Source organism: Phaethon aethereus (genome assembly GCF_964289735.1).
Source record: "Phaethon aethereus genome assembly, chromosome: 1".
Lineage (NCBI taxonomy): Eukaryota > Metazoa > Chordata > Aves > Phaethontiformes > Phaethontidae > Phaethon > Phaethon aethereus.
Genome location: NC_138575.1, coordinates 221,653,152 through 221,671,222, shown reverse-complemented (window position 1 = coordinate 221,671,222; position 18,071 = coordinate 221,653,152). Strand labels below are relative to the sequence as shown.

At 49.9% G+C, this 18,071-nt stretch overlaps 2 protein-coding genes across 2 annotated transcripts; both read right to left on the bottom strand.

Annotated features, from left to right (window-relative positions):
* Window positions 1-828: 828 nt before the first annotated feature.
* On the bottom strand, window positions 829-5,833 carry DNAJB13 (DnaJ heat shock protein family (Hsp40) member B13; the record flags this gene model as incomplete). Its single annotated transcript, XM_082000461.1, has 8 exons — window positions 829-982; window positions 1,530-1,606; window positions 2,364-2,477; window positions 2,908-3,021; window positions 4,282-4,439; window positions 4,918-5,079; window positions 5,403-5,506; window positions 5,766-5,833. The coding sequence occupies 8 exons, from the start codon at window positions 5,831-5,833 to the stop codon at window positions 829-831; spliced, it is 951 nt and encodes a 316-aa protein (XP_081856587.1).
* A 561-nt stretch (window positions 5,834-6,394) lies between these two features.
* Window positions 6,395-18,010, bottom strand: PAAF1 (proteasomal ATPase associated factor 1; the record flags this gene model as incomplete). The annotated part of the gene is made up of 12 exons (XM_082000450.1): window positions 6,395-6,472; window positions 7,367-7,449; window positions 7,870-7,952; window positions 8,986-9,101; window positions 10,278-10,369; window positions 10,719-10,913; window positions 12,371-12,521; window positions 13,224-13,322; window positions 16,991-17,080; window positions 17,502-17,605; window positions 17,844-17,884; window positions 17,964-18,010. The coding sequence occupies 12 exons, from the start codon at window positions 18,008-18,010 to the stop codon at window positions 6,395-6,397; spliced, it is 1,179 nt and encodes a 392-aa protein (XP_081856576.1).
* Window positions 18,011-18,071: the final 61 nt, after the last annotated feature.

Here is an 18,071-nt window from a genome sequence, read left to right as displayed (position 1 = left end):
CTCTCTCCCCACCCCGGGTGCCACTGGACAAAGCAAAGCAGGTGTTGTCTGAAAGCAAAAGAGGCCTTTGGCTTCCCAGGGGATCGGCTTTAGTGATTGCGGGGGGGGAAACTCTGAAAAACTGGAAAAAAAGAACTCTGGTTCCCCGGAGAAGCAGCCCGCGGTCTCCTTACGATCTCCTCAAGGCCCCGCTGCTCAAATCCCACCTTGCGAGGGGTGAGCAGATTTCCACCCCAAGCATCGCCCCTGCCCGGGGAGGGAGTCCCAGGGTTGTATTCCTGAATTGTTGTATTCCAACAATTCAATTCCAACATTCCAATTTTTGTGAGCCAATCCTGGTTCACAAATGCCACCACGGCTCTTGCCCCTGCCACTTCACCTTCTGCGCCACGCTCGTGGCCTCTCCCATAGACGTAGGGAAGAGGAGGTTCCGTGAACACTGCTCCCAGGGGGTACAGGAAAAATGAGGGGCCCAAGGCTTTCTACAAGGGGTGACCCGGGCTTTGCCACCCTTTTCCATCCTCTTCCAAAATGCAGCTGCTTCTGGGGTGGAAGCACCATCGCTGTCACTCTGGGAGGGGATGTGCTGACCCCAAGCCCGGGCGCTCCTGCAGGTTCGTGCCCTCGTTCCTGCAGCGGCTCCTGGAACATGGTGATGTTCGTCACCAAGGAGCAGCTGAAACAAGGCCAGCAGAAACTGCCTCAAGGCTGTTGTTTTAGGGTGACCCTGTGGCTTAGGGGACCCAGTACTTGGAACAACCTGGGCCCGGTCACAGTGCTGGCTCCAGAGCTTTATTGGTGGGAAGAGAGCTGGAAGGCTGTCGTCCCCTAGGACAGGAGAGCACTTTTCAAGAGCATTTTCTTGTCGGGCGTGAGCTTCTTAGGAAAGCAGATGTTGAAATAGATGAAGAGGTCACCCTTGCGCTGGGGGTCATGGAGCAGCGGCATCCCCTCCCCTGGCACCACTTTACAGTACTTGGGGCTGCAAAGCAAAGGAAGGGGCTGAGAGGAGCCATGGCGTGACCCCAACATGGGGGGCATAGCACTGAGCCCTGCCGTGTCCCTGGGCAGAGCCCCATGCATGCTTCTGAGCGGGCTTCTCAGGGCAGGTTTCCTCCTCCAGCTTCAAGCGGTGGCCTGCCCTCCTCTTCCAGCCTTGTCCCCCAGGTTCCTTGCCCGGCCGGCTGTACCATCCCACTCCTGTCTTCCACCCACCCACACCAAGCCCTCTCCCTGCCTCTACCACCAGCAACATGACCCCAGACCAGGAAAGCAGCCCATGGTGGACATCCTCCTCCTCTTCCAGGCTGAGACTCCCCAGCCCCAAACCTGCTGGAAAAGGTTCTGAAAGACCCCAGCAAATTCAGGCAACGGGAATGTGCTTGGGAAGCACCCAGCTCTTGCCAAGGAGGAGCCAGCCAATGCTGAGGTTCATCCCAAACACTCGTTCACCTCCTTGGCCACCAAGTTCTGCAGAAAGGCCCTGTCCAACCCCCTAGCCCACCAGCCATTTGCCCCACAGCGCTTACTCCACGATGTCGTTGATGGGGATGTTCAGCAGCCTGCCATCCAGTGTCCTCACATCCACCGTGCAGCCGACCAGTGCCTGCAAGGCACAGCGTGGGACCTGGAGCTGCATTTACAGCCCCAGAGGGCAAACATAGAATCATAGAGTCATTTGGGTTACAAAAATATCTTTAAGATCATTTTAGACTAGATCTAAGGCAGAAATTTTTGACACTGAGGGTGGTGAGAGACTAGCCCAGGTTGCCCAGAGAGGTGGTTGATGCCCCATCCCTGGAAACATCCCAGGTCAGGCTGGACGGGGCTCTGAGCAACCTGCTCGAGTTGGGGATGTCCCTGCTCATGGCAGGGGGTTGGACTAGATGGCCTTGAAAGGTCCCTTCCCACCCAAACCATGATGTGATTCTATGATCACCAAGTCCAACTGTTAACCCAGCACTACCAAGTCCACCACTAAACCACATCCCTAAGTGCCATGACTACACGGCTTTTAAATCCATGCAGGGATGGTGACTCCACCACCTCCCTGGGCAGCCTGTTCCAGTGCTTGACCACTCTCTCCATAAAGAAATTTTTTCTAATATCCAATCTAAACCTTCCCTGGCGCAACTTAAGGCCGTTTCCTCTCATCCTATCACTGGTTACTTGGGAGAAGAGACCAACCCCCACCTCACCACAACCCCCTTTCAGGTAGTTGTAGAGAGCGATAAGGTCTCCCGTCAGCCGCCTCTTCTCCAGACTGAACACCCCCAGCTCCCTCAGCCGCTCCTTAGCAGACTTGTGCTCCAGGCCCTCCACATAATCTGGGACTGGCTCCATCCCCTTGCCAGGCTCTTTACCTTTCCCAGGGGGATGGTGGCGACATAAATGAGGTTGTCATTGGCTCTTTTAAACCTTGGGTGGAGTTTTTCCTGGACAACAAAGGTGATGTCAGCTGGAATGATGTTTGGGCCCTAAAATTGAGGGTCAAAAAAAAAAAGATACCTGGAAATGTTTTGATGTAACACAAGTGATTTTACACAGGGAAAGGTGACACGAATGCCTGCCCCTTTGTTGCCACTTTCAGCTGGCTATGGAGAAGGGAAAGGTATTTTCTTCCTTTAAGAAAAAAAGGAGTCTTTTCTCAAAAAGGCTCAGCCAAGGGAAATCAGACTGGGTTTTGCAAAGCTGATGCCAGGCAGAAAACCACCCCTTTAAATTCTTTTTTTATCGACCCTAAAGAAAATCCAGGCAGGAAAGGCTCCTTAGAGGTTCTAAGCACGGTAACACTGAATTGCCCCATTAGCCATGCCACCAACTGCCCACAAGAAGTGGGAAACGTACAAAGAGTGTGTGGTCAGTCCCAAGGAAACCTGGCCCAGAACTTCACACGATGGTCATCACCTGGTCTCCTTCCTTCTCAAAGGTGATCCTGGTGCCCTGCTTCCACCCTGGCTGCACATCGATCGTTAGGATCTTATCTCTGATGGTGCTCGTTTGACCATCTTCATTCATCACCTAGGGGGCAGGACAAGCAGGTTAGAAGAGCTGGGTCATGTCTGGAGAAGTGGGTCTGCGATGAGGCAAGTGCTCAGCTCCGCTCTGTCATCAGAACAACCAGCACCAGGCACCGGTTCCATCCATGGAGGCACTGAGCCAGCAGGCTGGATCCTGACCCTGCGGTACCAGACCCACCCCACAGACAGGGCAGTCACCTCTGGGCTGCTACCGTCCATCACGAAACCACAGAAGGATTTGGGCTGGAAGGGACCTTTCAAGGCCATCTATTCCAACCCCCTGCCATGAGCAGGGACATCTTCAACTACAGCAGGTTGCTCAGAGCCTTCTCTGCTCCAGGCTGAGCCCCCCCAGCTCTCCCAGCCTGTCCTCCCAGCAGAGCTGTTCCAGCCCTCGGAGCGTTGCTGGGGCCTCCTCTGGCCCCGCTCCAGCAGGTCCATGTCTCTCCTGTGCCAAGGGCTCCAGAGCTGGACGCAGCACTGCAGGGGGGGTCTCCCCAGAGCGGGGCAGAGGGGCAGAATCCCCTCCCTCGCCCCGCTGGCCACACGGCTTTGGGGGCAGCCCAGGACACCGTTGGCCGCCTGGGCTGCGAGTGTGCATTGTCTGTTCCTGTCTAGCTTTTCACCCACCAGGACCCCCAAGTTCTTCTCGGCAGGGCTGTCCTTCCCCCCCTCCGAGGGACAACACGGAGAGGTGATCTGTGACACCAAGGTGCCCAAAGAGAGAGGGTTATAACTGCACGGCTCATCCAGCTGTGTGTGAGCTGGCAGAGAAGAGGGTGAGGACAGCTCATACTCCACAGCAAGGCGGCTGCGGGTACAGATGGGATCAGATCAATTAGGAGAAACTCAGGGCTGGAACCAGGAGATTGGGACAATGAGAGGAGCGATGCAGGTCACTAAAAGCAGAAAGGAGACACAGCCCAGTGTGAAAATGAAGCTGTGGGAGCCCAGGAAATACTGTGCTCCCCCTCTGCCCCTCTCCAAAATCAGCCTTGTCTTCCCATCAGCTGTCACATCACCTCTCCTGCTGAATTACCTCTCACAAGCCAGGAAGGAGGGCGGCACCGGTTCAGATCCTGCTGGTGTTTCTGCTTGGTTTGGTTCAGACCCCTCCCTGCAGCACCGTGCTGTGCCCTCCCGAGCCCTCTGAGCATGACCAGCCCTAAAGCCTCAGGCTCCACTGTCCTACACTGAGGAGAGCCAAGCCCCAAATTCCCCACCCTGCCAAGCACAACCGCCTTCACCCCACTGCTCCTACCCTGCGGGAAATCTTAATCTTCTTGGTGCAGCCGTAGAACAGGTCTTCAAGGGAGAGGTAGAGATCCCGCACGATCGGGGGGTCTTGCTTCATCACTCCTCGTCCTCGCAGCCCTCCGAAGGGCAGGATTAACTCTGAGCCATCCTCGGCAAAGAACTCTGTGAGTGAGTGGAGGGGGGTCACCTCACTCAGATCAGAAGTCAGGGGTCCCCTGTGGCCTCCTTATTGTGGAAGCTGAGCACTCCAAATATGCCACCCAGAAGGCTCCCATCTGCTTCTGCCTGGGACCACCCTCTCCCTCCAGCTGAAGTGTTTTTTATCTTGCTCACATGTTTACAGCAGCCTCGCCAACCCGATGCCTCTTTTTGATAGAAATCCTCCAAGAAAAAGGTCACAACAGTAGCTGGGGAGAGCTAACAGCTTGCACACACACCCTCCAGGCCTCTCACCCACCCAGGACTGGGGGAAGTCAGGATCTAACCTTCAAGCACTGGGGACCAGCAGCCCCAGAGGAACCTGAGAGTACCTGGGCAAGGAAACATTCCTGTAAAGCTTAAAACTCAGGACTGGTGGTGGCCATGGCATCACAGAAGCTACAAATGGGCCTGGGCCACCCCCCAGAGCCCCGCTACCTACCTGCAAAGGGGTTGTCTCCACCAAAGAACTCCTTGAAGACTTTGTCAGGGTTGTTGTGGAACACGTAGCCAGCAGCCCAGGGGTTCTCACCACCAAACTCCAAGGGGATGCCGCCTTTGAGACCCTCTTCTCCAAACTTGTCGTAGATGCCTTTCTTCATGGCTTAGGGAAGAAGGAGTTGGAAATTGCCACGCTTTCCCATGCTGAGATCCAGATCTGACCCATGCTCAGAGCCTGAGATCCAGGCTTTGCTGGGGCAGAGACTGGAGAGGAGGGTCCCCTGCCGCCTTGAGAACAGCAAATTGGGATGGAAGCAGGAATATGCCAGCAATCAGCCTGGCTGGGGGTCACAGAGCTGATACTACCTCCCCGGCTGTGCCAGTGACTGGGGGTTCAGACCTCAGCACGTCTCTGGCCAGAGCAGAGATGCTTCATGCCCGGTGCAGCCCCTAAACTCCATGGAAGAGAACCATCTCCCCGCTTACGGTCGCTGAGCACATCGTAGGCCTCCGCCAGCTGCCTGAACCTCTCCGGTGCCCAGGGCTCCTTGCATTTTAAAGGGTGGTTCTTCAAGGCCAATTTCCGATAGCTACGAAGGGGAAAGGAGGGGAGAGCCCAGCCTCACCGCCAGCCCCGGGGTGCCAGAACACCCCCGACCCAGGCTGCTCCCTCGCAGCTTCTCCCAGGCCCTTCCTCTCCCTCAGGCCGCCGCTGTGGCGAGGGCAGGGAAGCAAAGGGCAGCCAAGCACAGGGCCGCCCCCCTTCCCACCACCACCTCCCGGCCCCCCAGGCCGCTCCCCCGCCCCGGCAGGCCCCAGGGCTCCCCCCGCAAGACCGGGACCCCTCACGCCTTCTTGATGTCGGCGTCCGTGGCGCCGCGGCCCAACTCCAGCACGGCGTAGTAGTCCTTCCCCATGGCGGCCGGCTCCCCTGTTGCTATGGTCACCGCGTCGGAAGGTGAGCGGCACGTCCCGGCTCCCCCGCGCGGGGCACTATGGGAGCTGTAGTTCTCACCGAGCACTTCCGGACTCCGGGCAACCCCCTCATGCCTAGCCACTGGCTCTCTTTTTTTTTTTTAAAAGCAAAAGACGTTTTCTTGGAAAATTTCTTTTCCACACAGGTGTTAGTCAAAGCAGTTGCTTTATTTCAGTCCATACTGCAATACAGCCACCTTCATCGCCCCCACCTTCAACTTATTTTTATTCCACCCCCCACCCCAGAAACAGCAGGGGTTTTTTAGCAGTGGAAAACACTGCTGCAACACAAGATCCTCTAAGAGCCACTCTCCAAATTAAAAACGATCAAAGTTGTGTTGTATAAAGAAGTATTACCCCTCACCAAAAACCTCTCTATAGAGCCCGGTCGTCACAAAAGCCTCGGAAACTTTTATATACACCTCTCAAACGCACTGTGCGGGAAAATAAGCTTGGAAAAGATACTTTGACACATCTCTCCACTATTTGGCTGACCTAAACACTTAAAGATCAGAAAGTTGGTATCTCCTCACTACCCCATCTCTGCAGCATGTGTAAATTTGCTTCTCCCAAGAAGCTACCTAAAAAAGGAAAAAAAAACACAACACAGTATTTAAGCACAGTATTTCCCAAGTGACAGTTAAGAGTCAAATTCTCAGAGATCAGCTTTACTTTTGGACTTTTGCAGAGGGAACAGGAGGTGAGTGTCCCCTGAAACAGTATTAGCAGGTTTTAAAGGACAGTTCAAGGTTTCACCAGGAGGCTAGGGAACAGGTAAGTGCTCACACAAGGGTGTTCTGTTAGATCTGAAAGGAAAAATGATTTTTTTCTTTTTCCATGCTTTTCTTGTGTTTTGCTCACACCAATGAGTTGTGCAAGTCAAATCTTTGCCTCTGTGTGAGGCTGAGTGTTACCCTTGAGGGCACATGTTGGCTCAGTGAGGGAGAACTGGACCACAGAGCTGGAAGGGGTTAAAAACAAAAGCTAATTTCCACTGTGCCACCAGGCTGAGAGCCTGGCAAACCCAGGTCACACTCCCTGACCTGTGCAAGCGCAGTGGGGCGTCCGGAAACAGAACAGCAAGACCCACTTCCTGGTCTCGAGTCACCAGGGGACAAGAGAAGACAGGTAGCACTGTGCAGCCGGCTGTTGCTTGTACCCCAATGATCTTCCAAGCACAATTAATTCTCACTTGTTTACAGAAACACAGTTCTGCCAGAGCTACTCCAACAGCCAAATTACTCCACTGCTTCAGTTTTGCTCCTGCACGATGGAGATAATGCCAGTGTATTCCACAGAGGATTTGTTTAAGCAAAGTATTAAGATTAGTCAGGTAGAAGAAAAAAAAAAAAGCTTAAAAGTCAACTGTGTGAAGGAACCTGTTATGCAGGCTGCCAAATCCAGAGATAAAGGCAGCTGCCTGGCATCACCTTTCCCTATATCCTTTATCTTGGGCAATACACCACGGTCCTTACCTTGTACACAGGGTCACAGTCAGCTTCTGTGAGATCGAGGACATAATCGAGGTCTTGCTGAACGATAAAGCAGGTGCCATCACCTACAGAACAGATACCAAGCACGGAAGGAACATTGGCCAACTAGTGAAATAAGCCATGCTCCTAATTACAAATAAGCAGTAACAGGTCCATCAGAAACACCTGATCACAGCATAGGAAGTCCCCAGGAAGAGGAAACATGCTGTGAGGATGTCAGAGAGATGGGAAAAGGCTCTTAACACTTGAGATGTGGCTTGGAAGCCCTATTTTGGAGGAACACAGGGGAGGTGTGGGGTGGAAATCACAAGGCAAAGCAACTATGTAATATAGCTCCTATTACATCACCTTTTTGCCATGGACACTGTCCAGCCCTCTTCTAAAAGTCAGACAGCACTTGTATGTAAGCACACAATACCAAAAGAGCACAAAACTCCTCGATTCGACTATACAATTTCTCCTGGCACAACACAGCACTGAGTTACCTTGGCTGGCAATAAATCCATCTCGGTACGGGAGCAGTGAAAGCACCGGTGCTCCCGATCTATGGATGACCTGGATTGGAGCACTACAAAAAGGAGGAGAAACAAGGGATGAGGATTACGGTCTATAGTCAAGAGCCCATTCCAGTGTGTGAACACTGAAAGAAGAGAGTTTGTGATTAAAAGATACATGACGAGAACACACAGGACATGGGGACTCGATCAGTGGTTAGCAAAGAGCCTCTGCCTCTGGAAGCAGACAGAAGTCAGCACTGGCTTTCCCACAGATGTTGCCAAAGGATGGAAATGGGAGTAAAGCACTAACTAGCAGGTGAACACCAGCATGCCTCCATGGATTATAGACAGGGTTTATCCTTCCAAAGGCACAGACAAAAGCTTGGAGCTCATACAGCGTGAAAGACTCTTCAGACTTTGGTGCCAACCCCTAACCAAAAGCACCACCTGGATGCCTCCCTGCCCACAGCTCGCCTTCGACACTAATAGAAACCAGCTCAGAGCAGCTCCTGCTCTCAGGGACAGCTCAGTTCTAGTCCTACGCTGGAACGAGGAGCAGGGTAAACAGTAAGATCCTACAAAGACACTTAGGTCTTATCGGTGAAGGAGAAGAGGACCTGTGCTTTTGGTGGAGCAATACTACCGCTCTATATGTAGAGAAGTTTTCTGCTAAATCTATCTATGTGCACAGATTATATATAATCACACAGATATTCATATATAACATAATATGCACAGTACACAATACATGAACACAACTTTATATATATTAAAAAAAGCAACAATCTGAGAGGTTAGGTTATGCACAGTCTTCACAGGTCTTCACAGACCAAGACTGAAAAGCTTTTCAGACACTAAGGAACCTGCACAAAGCCTAAAGTCTTTTAGGAGGCACTTTCCAGAGAACATCGCATCAGATCACCAGCACGAGCAAGAGTATCTTCCCCAGTGCTCCCCACGAGAAAGAAATGTCTGCAGGAGGCTCAGAAGCTTGCAGTGCCCTTTAGAAGGGGGATTGCCTGCCAGCACCCTCAATCTGGCTCTTTTTCCCCACCCAAAAACTAGTTGTCATTTAAATACTTGCAACCCCAGGCACTTGCTCACTTTGTGTTTCTCACATCCAGCTGATATATGTTCCCATCCTGAGTCCCAGCTAGGATATAGGTAGTTGAGAGGAATGTGCAGCAGTTGAATGCATCAGATCCGACAAAGAGGAACACCTGGGAATACAGGGACAAATTCAAGTGTCAGATACTCACAGATGAGGACACAGGACACCTGGGAGAAGGAAGCAGTATAGTCACTTCCATGAGTCATGGCACAAACTGGCAAACCCAGAACTAAATTAATAACCCCTCAGCTCTGCTCCAAGACAAGCTGGAAAACAATGCTCCAGCATCAGTCTTACCAAGTTAGCAAAGATAGTGTAATCAGTGAATGCTCATGGGTCTCCTTTGGAGAAAGGATGTGTCTCACACTGACATGCGAACCGATGCTGAGCTCAAACTAATCTTCAGACACTCACGGAGCAGCAGGACCAGATCTGCACAGCAGGTTGGCAAAGATAACTCCTTCCTCCAGCAGCCATTGTTACAGAGGCTGCGAGCTTTTTCCAGGTAAGCCCTTGCCATCTCACTCAGATCTCGCTGAGCTTATCTGTTCCACCCAAATTTTACTCGCCACAGACGCTATGAGCGGTTTAATCTGCTACATCATCTGGAGCTCCCAATAAGATCTTCAGTACCTGACATCTACCAACTCCATCATCCTTTGCCAAGAGGAAGGAGTTGGACCACTGATCACCTGAGGTCCCCTTCACAGGCTACTTAAAACACCTTCCAGAATAAACAGCAGCTTCACACCTTGGCTGCATGAGGCAGGCTGAAGATCCTGCTTTCGTGACGACATCTGCTGGCCACTGTTTAAATTTAAATACTGTCTTCCCCATACGTGGGTTAAATCATGAGCAATTCTTACTCCTCCAACCCCCACATAAAAATCTGGCCAGTAGGAAGGAGAGAAAGCATCTCTTTATTGTAGCAGGTTTTAGTCTCTCCTCCAGGGAATACATACAGAGGAGAACACTGCAGTGTAAGACCAAAGGCAGGCAGGTCAGCCTGGTTCCCTCCCTTTTTGTGCCACGTAGTGAACCTCACGGGGGAACAGAGCTGGGATAACGCTAACCAATTTACCTATCTAGGTAAACTATCTAGGTTTAACCTGACTCAATTCCTCATCCCCGTGCTCTGCACAGCCATGTGAACAGCAGCTTACAAACTGAAGAGCTGCTGCAGCAGCAATAGAAACAAAGGGACTGGGGCCCCAGAGCTGAATTTATAGCAGCGTGTCAGAGCGTTGCCCCAGGCAGGTACTTCTGATGGTCACAGACTCCTTACCGGCTGCCTGCTCTGCAGTCCCACTCCTTGAAGCTTCTTGTCTTCTCGAGCCAGCAGCAGGATTTTCCCTTCTGTCCCAATCTCACGTTCACCTGAGAAACGGACAACAGTTAATTCCAGCAGTGGCTACACAACAAATCTTGACAGTACCAAAACCTGACAGTTTGGATCATCCCTGCTAAACCTATAGCATCATTCCTCCTAAGACACCAGCAAGGCAGGTCAGTAATCAAGGAAACCCCAGTCTTAATCACTCAAACTGCTTGAAAAGGCTCAGCTCCTCCTCAGGACTTGGAGTGCTCTATTCTGGTGACTCTAGTTCCCTTCCCTACGTGGTATAAGGGCACACATCAGCAAGCCACACACTCAGGATTACTGGTGACAAACGTAAGCAGTTTGGGACAAGGAAACAATGATGAATTTTATGAGAAAGATTCTTACTAGGAGCTTTTTCAGGTGTGCCCAGGTTCAGCGAGTTGTCAGCAGTGCCCACAGCAATGCCGTTGACAGGAGAGCCAGAGTCAGCGATGACACCCAGACAGGCAGATTTTCCACAGTCCCAGAGGCGGGCAGTGCCATCTCTAGAGCAGGAAAGGACATTTCTTCCCCGATCCACAATGGCAGTGTCCAAAATACCTGCAGCAAAGCAAAGGCCGTGTCCAGAGAGACAGCATGGAAGGCAGGTAGACAAAACTTCTCATTTCCCAAGGCAAACCCAACTACAAGCCCCATGCTGCTGTCCCCAGAGTGCCACCAGTCACACACAGCCGAATCGTGTGGGGTGCAACATGGAGCAGGGAGCCACAGGTTCAGCACAAGACAAGTTCTTGAGTTAATTAAGTTTTGGGCGCCAGCCACAGGACTTATTAACCTTTTCAAAAAAGTCTAGCACCAAGACAGGGAAAACGAGACTGTACAGAGCAGCATTAGTTGCTCGGGGAGGAGGTAATTCAGGGCACAGTTTTGGGCATCTGAGACACATTCACAACTCACTTGGACTTGCTCACGATCACCCAAGTTCAAGCTGGCATCCCTGAGGACGCAATCACCGTGATGGGACAGGCCCACCGGCCACTGTGCTCTGGGTCAGGTGTAAAAAGGAGTAAAATGGGAGCCTGCTTAAGCATTACATATCAATCCACACTGCTGCTGAACAAGGGATCCTGGAAACCAAATCTTCTTTCCAGAGATTAACAGAAGCTCTGTTCAGAAACTTGCTCTGATCAGAGCTCTCAGGAGCCTTTCTGGGTAGCTCATTTTCCACCCCTTGCAGTTCCTCTCTGGGAGTAAGACAGTGTCAAAGGCAGGAGTTTGTAGTGTGGACCCTGAACGCAAGGAACGGCGCTGAACTCACTGCATAAAGGTGGCCAGTGCATCCTGCACTTGAGGACACAAGGAAGGTGAGGAATTTACTCTTTTTCAGCAGCAAGACCATTAGCAGGGGCAGAGCTGAACATCTTCCCTCGGTACAAGGGTGAACAAGCTTATTCCAGCCCTTCTTAAGAAATAATCACTTAAGTATGCTTGCAGCTGCTGTTTTTCTGCTTTACTCACTTTCAGAAGCATGCATCCTCGAGGCAGGTAACTGCCTGCCCGAGTTCTGCAAATTCCTAGGAAACTGCTGTATGCTTTTCTGGGCAAGAAAGAAAAAGAACAGGAAGAGGCTCTGGAGCAACTGAAGGTGAGCAGAATGATCTGGGTGCAAGCAAGAGGCATTCCCAGTGCAGTGCAGGCAGCAAGGCTACCGAATGCAGGTCAGAGCTCTGGAGAGCTGAGACTGCCCTGGAAGAGCAGAATGTCCTCTGCCTCCACCTCTGCCACTTGTGACAGGCTAATGGATCGCATCCTCCCTCTTTTTACCTCAATTAATGAAGAAAACACAGGTCGGTGAGAGAAACAGTTTCATCTGTCTAATACAACAACTACCAATTTTTTTCTTCAAGTTCTGGGAGCTTGAAAAAAGATACTTCGGACATCTAATACAAATGCATAGCAGAAAGTGCAGCAGGCTGGTGACTGAATATCAGCCCCTCGGATGTAAGGCAATTATACACACGGCAGATCAAGCATTTTCAAGGCTAAGTACTCTGTACCTCCTTTGTGACCTTTAAATGTTACTACGCAGCTGGCATCTTCTGCTGACCAGATCTTTAGCTGAGCATCCATTCCCCCACTCAGAACCACGAGGCCCGATGGGAAAAACCTGCAACAATTCACATCATACACATGGCCTTCCAATAGTCTCTGGAAAAACAAAGAACTACATGCTAGTTCCATTGTTATCACCCTTATGCCAAGCAATTTTTGAGCTACAACACTGGAAAACTTGGTGTTCCCATGTGGGCAGAAGATTAAGCTCAAATCCTCTGGGTTTGCGCTCCTGGAATGGACTCATCTGAATTTGAGGCTGTCAAAAAGGTAGCAGATACCCTTTGGGCCTCCCTCTGCCACTTAAGTAGCTAACTACATAGCAAAAGATACTACAGTTGTTTCTAATAACAGTTAAAATGTCTTTATCCTCTGCCAAACAAGCAGCTGACTGGTCAAGCTCCACAAGAAACACCTTAACTGGGAAGGCAGCTAGCCACAATGTGATTAATAAATCACAGGCAGGAGTCTTTTTCCCTTACCTCTTCTCTACTGCAGAAGAAATTCAGTGCTTGTACCACACAGGTTAGGAGCTGTCATTCCTAACTACCCTTCCTCATTTTCACCTCGGGACTCCTCTCCAGATTGCTGAGCATCACTTCCCTTGGGAGAAGTCACACTTTCCAACAGATTTGACTTAAGACCTCCGAGAAGTCAAATTTCAATTAGCTTTTCAATCAAAAGCCAGATTCTTGCCTGCCCTGGACCACAGCATGCGGATAGCCTGACCAAAGTCACAGCCAAATGACTTCGGTGATGTCACCGACAACGCACAACATCAAAGCTAGATGGTCTTACTCTTATTTCACCATTCGCAGCCTGCCAGATTTTCATGGTCCCATCTGTGCTGGTAGACACTCCAAGCCCTCCACCACTGGAAATATCAAGACAGGTAATCTGCAGGAGGGTAAAAACACCAAATGTTAGCTTTATATGACCCTGTATATAGGTATTTCTGCTCAAGAGCCTAACTCTGTACTGGGGGAGACCTGCTGAGTACATCATTCAACATTATTATCACCCCAAGACACACTGCTGGATGCATTTAAAACACCCAAAAGAGTTTCCATATGCCTAGCTTAACAGTTGCAGCCTGATAACAGTCTTCTAACATTTAACAGCCTTATGCAAGGACTTCACAGGCTTTCTCCCCTCAACCTTTCAATAAGTTTTATGAGATATTAATTAAGCCTTTAAGAAATCAAGAAACAATCTTGATCCAGAGCATCAGGCTTTTTCTAGACGACAAAGGCAGCATAAAAAGAAATTCTCCTCAATTTATCTGTTTATACAGATTGCTGCATTCCTCCTTCAAGAATGAGCTGCTGATCTGGGCTGACCCACAGCCAGGGATCAGACAAGTTGGGTGACTGGAACCTGGCACAAAGCACCCCAGATTTCTTGTAAGTGCCACCAAATTTGACAGAGAAATTGTTATTCTCTGCCTGTGACTCTGCAGAGATCTGCAAAGCAGGGAGAAAAAGAAATGCTGAGTCAGAAGCCTGCACAGACAGCAGACGTCTCTCAGGTTTACCCCAGGTGAAGCAGAAATCTGGATTTTTCTAGCAACTCCTGCACACAGATAAGAAATTGAGCCAAGCTGTTCCATGCTAGCCCAAGATAGCTGGCCAGCTTGAGAGCGCCCTGACTCACAAGCCCACAAGCCATCATTTCAGATAGATATTTATTAATTCAATGGCACAGCCTGTATTTTCTGAAACATTGACTCAAAACCAGTTCCTTACACAGGCAGGCTAACTCTTCACACAGTCTGTCCCACTAAGGTATTAACAACTGCCTGCTTTGCATAAACACTGGGAGAGCTGAATACTTCTGAAGAGAGCAGATGTTGGGCTTCTATTCTTGCAAAAGGGCAGCCTTTCCCATGATGCCAGACATTATTGCTGCCTTTTGGGAAAGGCAGATGCATTAGTAGTGGATAAATGCAGTTGGACTAGATGATCATTGTAGGTCCCTGAAATACTCTAATTCTAAAATAATTTAAGGTAAAAGCTAATCTAGAGTGAAAAGATTACATCTTCTAAGTGACAGAGATATTTCCAATATAGATTGCAACAACACTAAACAGACTGAAAAAACAACTATATAGATTTTGTTAGAACAAAAGTTAACACTAGTGATAGTTTTATTGTTTGTTTGCAGGATGCAACACAATGACATAGTGGAATAGCTGCCTTGTCTTGCAAGATTTGGATACTGGAGTCATGCTGTATTACCTCCAAAAGCTTCCTAATAATTGCATTTGCACTCTGTGGATTAGAAGAAAATACTACAGTGGTAAAATCCACTGACCGAAATAAGAAATGCATAACCACCATGAGAAACGCAGATCCCAGTTCTGTCACCATTCCAACCCCTCACCACCACAATGAAGCGCAGCTTTCTGGCCTTGCCCATTCCATCAGTGCGCTCGCAGGTCCCAACCACCTGGTCAGATATGTAAGGGATGAGGCTGCTAATCTTCATACCAGGCTTCAGATTAAATGCTTTTCTGAATAATTAACTATTCTTACACAGGACTGGGCTTTGTTGATCTTCTTGCACATGCTCAGCCTTAGCTAGCTGCCAGCCTGAAGAGACAGTCAGATTTACTACCATGCTCACAGGGAAACCCAAAGAGATGAGTAGATGGAGAGACTTTGCCAAGAAAGATGACAGCTTAGAGGCCTGAGATTTAAGGACGATGCTCTCGGGCAGACCAAGTACGTAACAGACCTGCATCAATCTCCAGCTGTTTCCAGATGTTAAGAAGGACATCCTATTGCTGCACGTGCATCAGTCAGGGCTTGTGGGGACATGATACACCACACTTCAGTCATAAATTCTCCTACCCAAGCAAGAGACAGACCAAATCACTCTCCCAAAAAGCTCTGATAGCTCAGATCACAGCTAATTTTAATAGCGTGCAGGATCAACAATCAACCTCTACTTCAAAAAAAAAACCAAAACAAAACTGGGAATTAAAACAGGAATTAGAAGATTTAAATAAGAGCACAAGGTAACGGTTTAGCTGTCACAACAGCCAATAAGTACATTTACTTACATATTGGTAACGCGAGAAATAAATTGGTAACATGAGTGGCATTTTATATAACAAACCAATCTGTGGTAATACGCTCCCTAGTTAAAAACCAAAAAGCCTGTGAAGGTCATTCAAGCAGGGAAGAAAACCCTTTCTGATGTTTCACATACCCCCAAACTTTCAGGAGGAATATGTAAACAGGCAAGGCCAAGCAGAAGTGGTCAGAAAGAGAGGCAGCAGGTACAAAGGATAACCGAAGCTTAGTCCACACCAGCTTTAAACTCATCTACATATTAATAGATATTGCTTCAGCTGCTTTCCAGAGGAGAGATCTGCAGTGCAGCTGTAACCCATCACACCCATTTGACAGCAGACTAAACACTTACGCCTGCATTTCCATTTTGCTGTGCTTTGAATGTTGATTCCATTTATCACACAAAAGGGCAGCTGGGGACTCTTAAGTACCACAAAGCTCAGAGAAGTGATTTACCTGCCTCCGGAGCTGCCTTACTGCCAAGCTCCATCTCTCAGCAGAGCCCTGCTTCCTCTTAAAACAGCTGTAGAGATGCGGAATTGCCTTTATGTCAAAACGCACCTTGATTTATACCGCTTTTGAGCTTCATTAATAGAGACTGACTTTTCAGATTTTCAGCTGGGTTTATCACAACAATTTACTCAATAAGTCATGAGACAAGTGGACTAAAACATCTCTAGGAACCTTCAGGGGACTCCCTTTAGGGTAGCTGGCTGTATCTGCAGGCTACATACTCCCTATTTTCTTGGATCATTTCCACACAGAGTCTAAGTATTCAGTAAAAGCACAGACTACTTTCCAGCAAAGCCAAGTTTTGTGCTTCTCTTCAGTGAAGAAATTAAATTCCAGGTCAGCGTCACCATTTCTGTATCACTGTTCAGTGAGAAGCCATACTTGTTGCTCCCCCAGATTGATGGGAGTGCAATAACAAGATTTTTTCAGCAAAATAAGCAGGACTGCCTTTAAGTAAGTGAGAAGTTCATGTAATTTGTTTTTTAAATAGAAGCTGAGCTTTTCTGGTCTCTTAATTCCCACAACGTCAAGATGAGTTCATGCAACGTTCAATTCCCAGCCCCACAAACAAAGTCATACGGCAAATATCAAAGACAGACAACACGGCAGCAAACAGCCACTACAAACCAGGGATAGACTCGAACCAGTCACAGCTGAAGAGCTCAGTGCCTGGAACCTCTTATTTTTACCTTGGTTTCTGACACACTAATTCACACGTAACAGGGGGATCTGTCATGGGCCTGAAGCGAGCAGAAATTAGATCACTTGCAAGTCTAAAGAATTTGAGAGATTATTTTTGAGGGGTAAACTTAACCATAATCAAGTTTCCATGATCCCACATGTTTTATTACCTAGTTCACACACAAAGCCATGCTGCAGGCCACCACTCAGAATAGGCACGCAACAGCTAGACACATCGCAAAAGTTCACGGTCACTTCCAGTTATTTCCCTCCTCGCTTCACAAGGTTACTTACACTTTTCTGATGAATTCTACAAAAAGCTGTGTACGGGGCCAGGAACTTTGTGGACACATTTTCATGAGGGCAAGAAATGAGAATGCTTTTCTAGAGGAGGGAAAAGACGAAAAAAAGAATTAGAAGTGCTGTTAGTCCTACTGAAACACTGAGGCTACCAAGGTAGAACTATGATCTGGACTTGAGTGTGGTCTCTCACTGCCTGAAGACTGATGGAAGGTGCAGTGTTGGGCTCATCTCCTTACACCTTCTCAAGATGCAGGCCCTGTGTGGCAAGGGATGACCACTATGGCCTGGCCAGCCATGACACACAGCCCCAGCCCAGCTAGGAGATGCTATGGACCAGCTCCAGGGCACTGCACGGGGCACAGGCTCAGGATAGCTGGTAGTTCAAAGCCATGTAGAGCACTGGGCAACGGCTTTAGGCTGCTATTTTGACTGGCATAAGAGTTATCGCCCTTTCATGCGTCTAAAATGGCTACCAAGCCCCGCTCCCCCCGAGCCCTGGCACCTTGGTGACTTCCCCAACTACGAAGCCCTCGGAAGCAGCGATGTCAGGGACACCCTCGGTGCTGAGCCCGCGGCGGGTCAGGCTGCCGTAGAGGGTCGGCTTCCCTGTGGGGAGAGCAGCCATTAACTCAGCCACCCCTCAGACACCAGATGTGCCCTCAGCTCACCTTCCCCTCACCCTCTCCTAAACCACAAGGCCCCTCCAACCTCCCTCACCCCCTCCTAACCCACAGGAACCCCACTCCCAAACCACAGGGAGCTCCCAACTAGCCCTCACCCCCTGCTAAGCCCCAGGGACCCTGCCAGCCCTCCTACCCGCACCCCCAGCCTCCTCAGCACTCACCAGGGCTCCGACAGCTCAGCCAGGCCTCGCCCTCATCCCTCCTACGGAAAGAAAGAGCGGCGGTGAGTGCGGGGCAAGGGCCCGAGCCTAGGGGAAGGGGACCGGGAAGGCCGTGCCCACCTCAGCGCCTGGCTCCAGTCGCTCTGAATGCGCAGCGTCGCTGCCATCTTGCCGAGGCGCGCGCGCACCCTTCCGCCTCCTTGCTTCCCGTCAGCCCCCGCGGGCGGA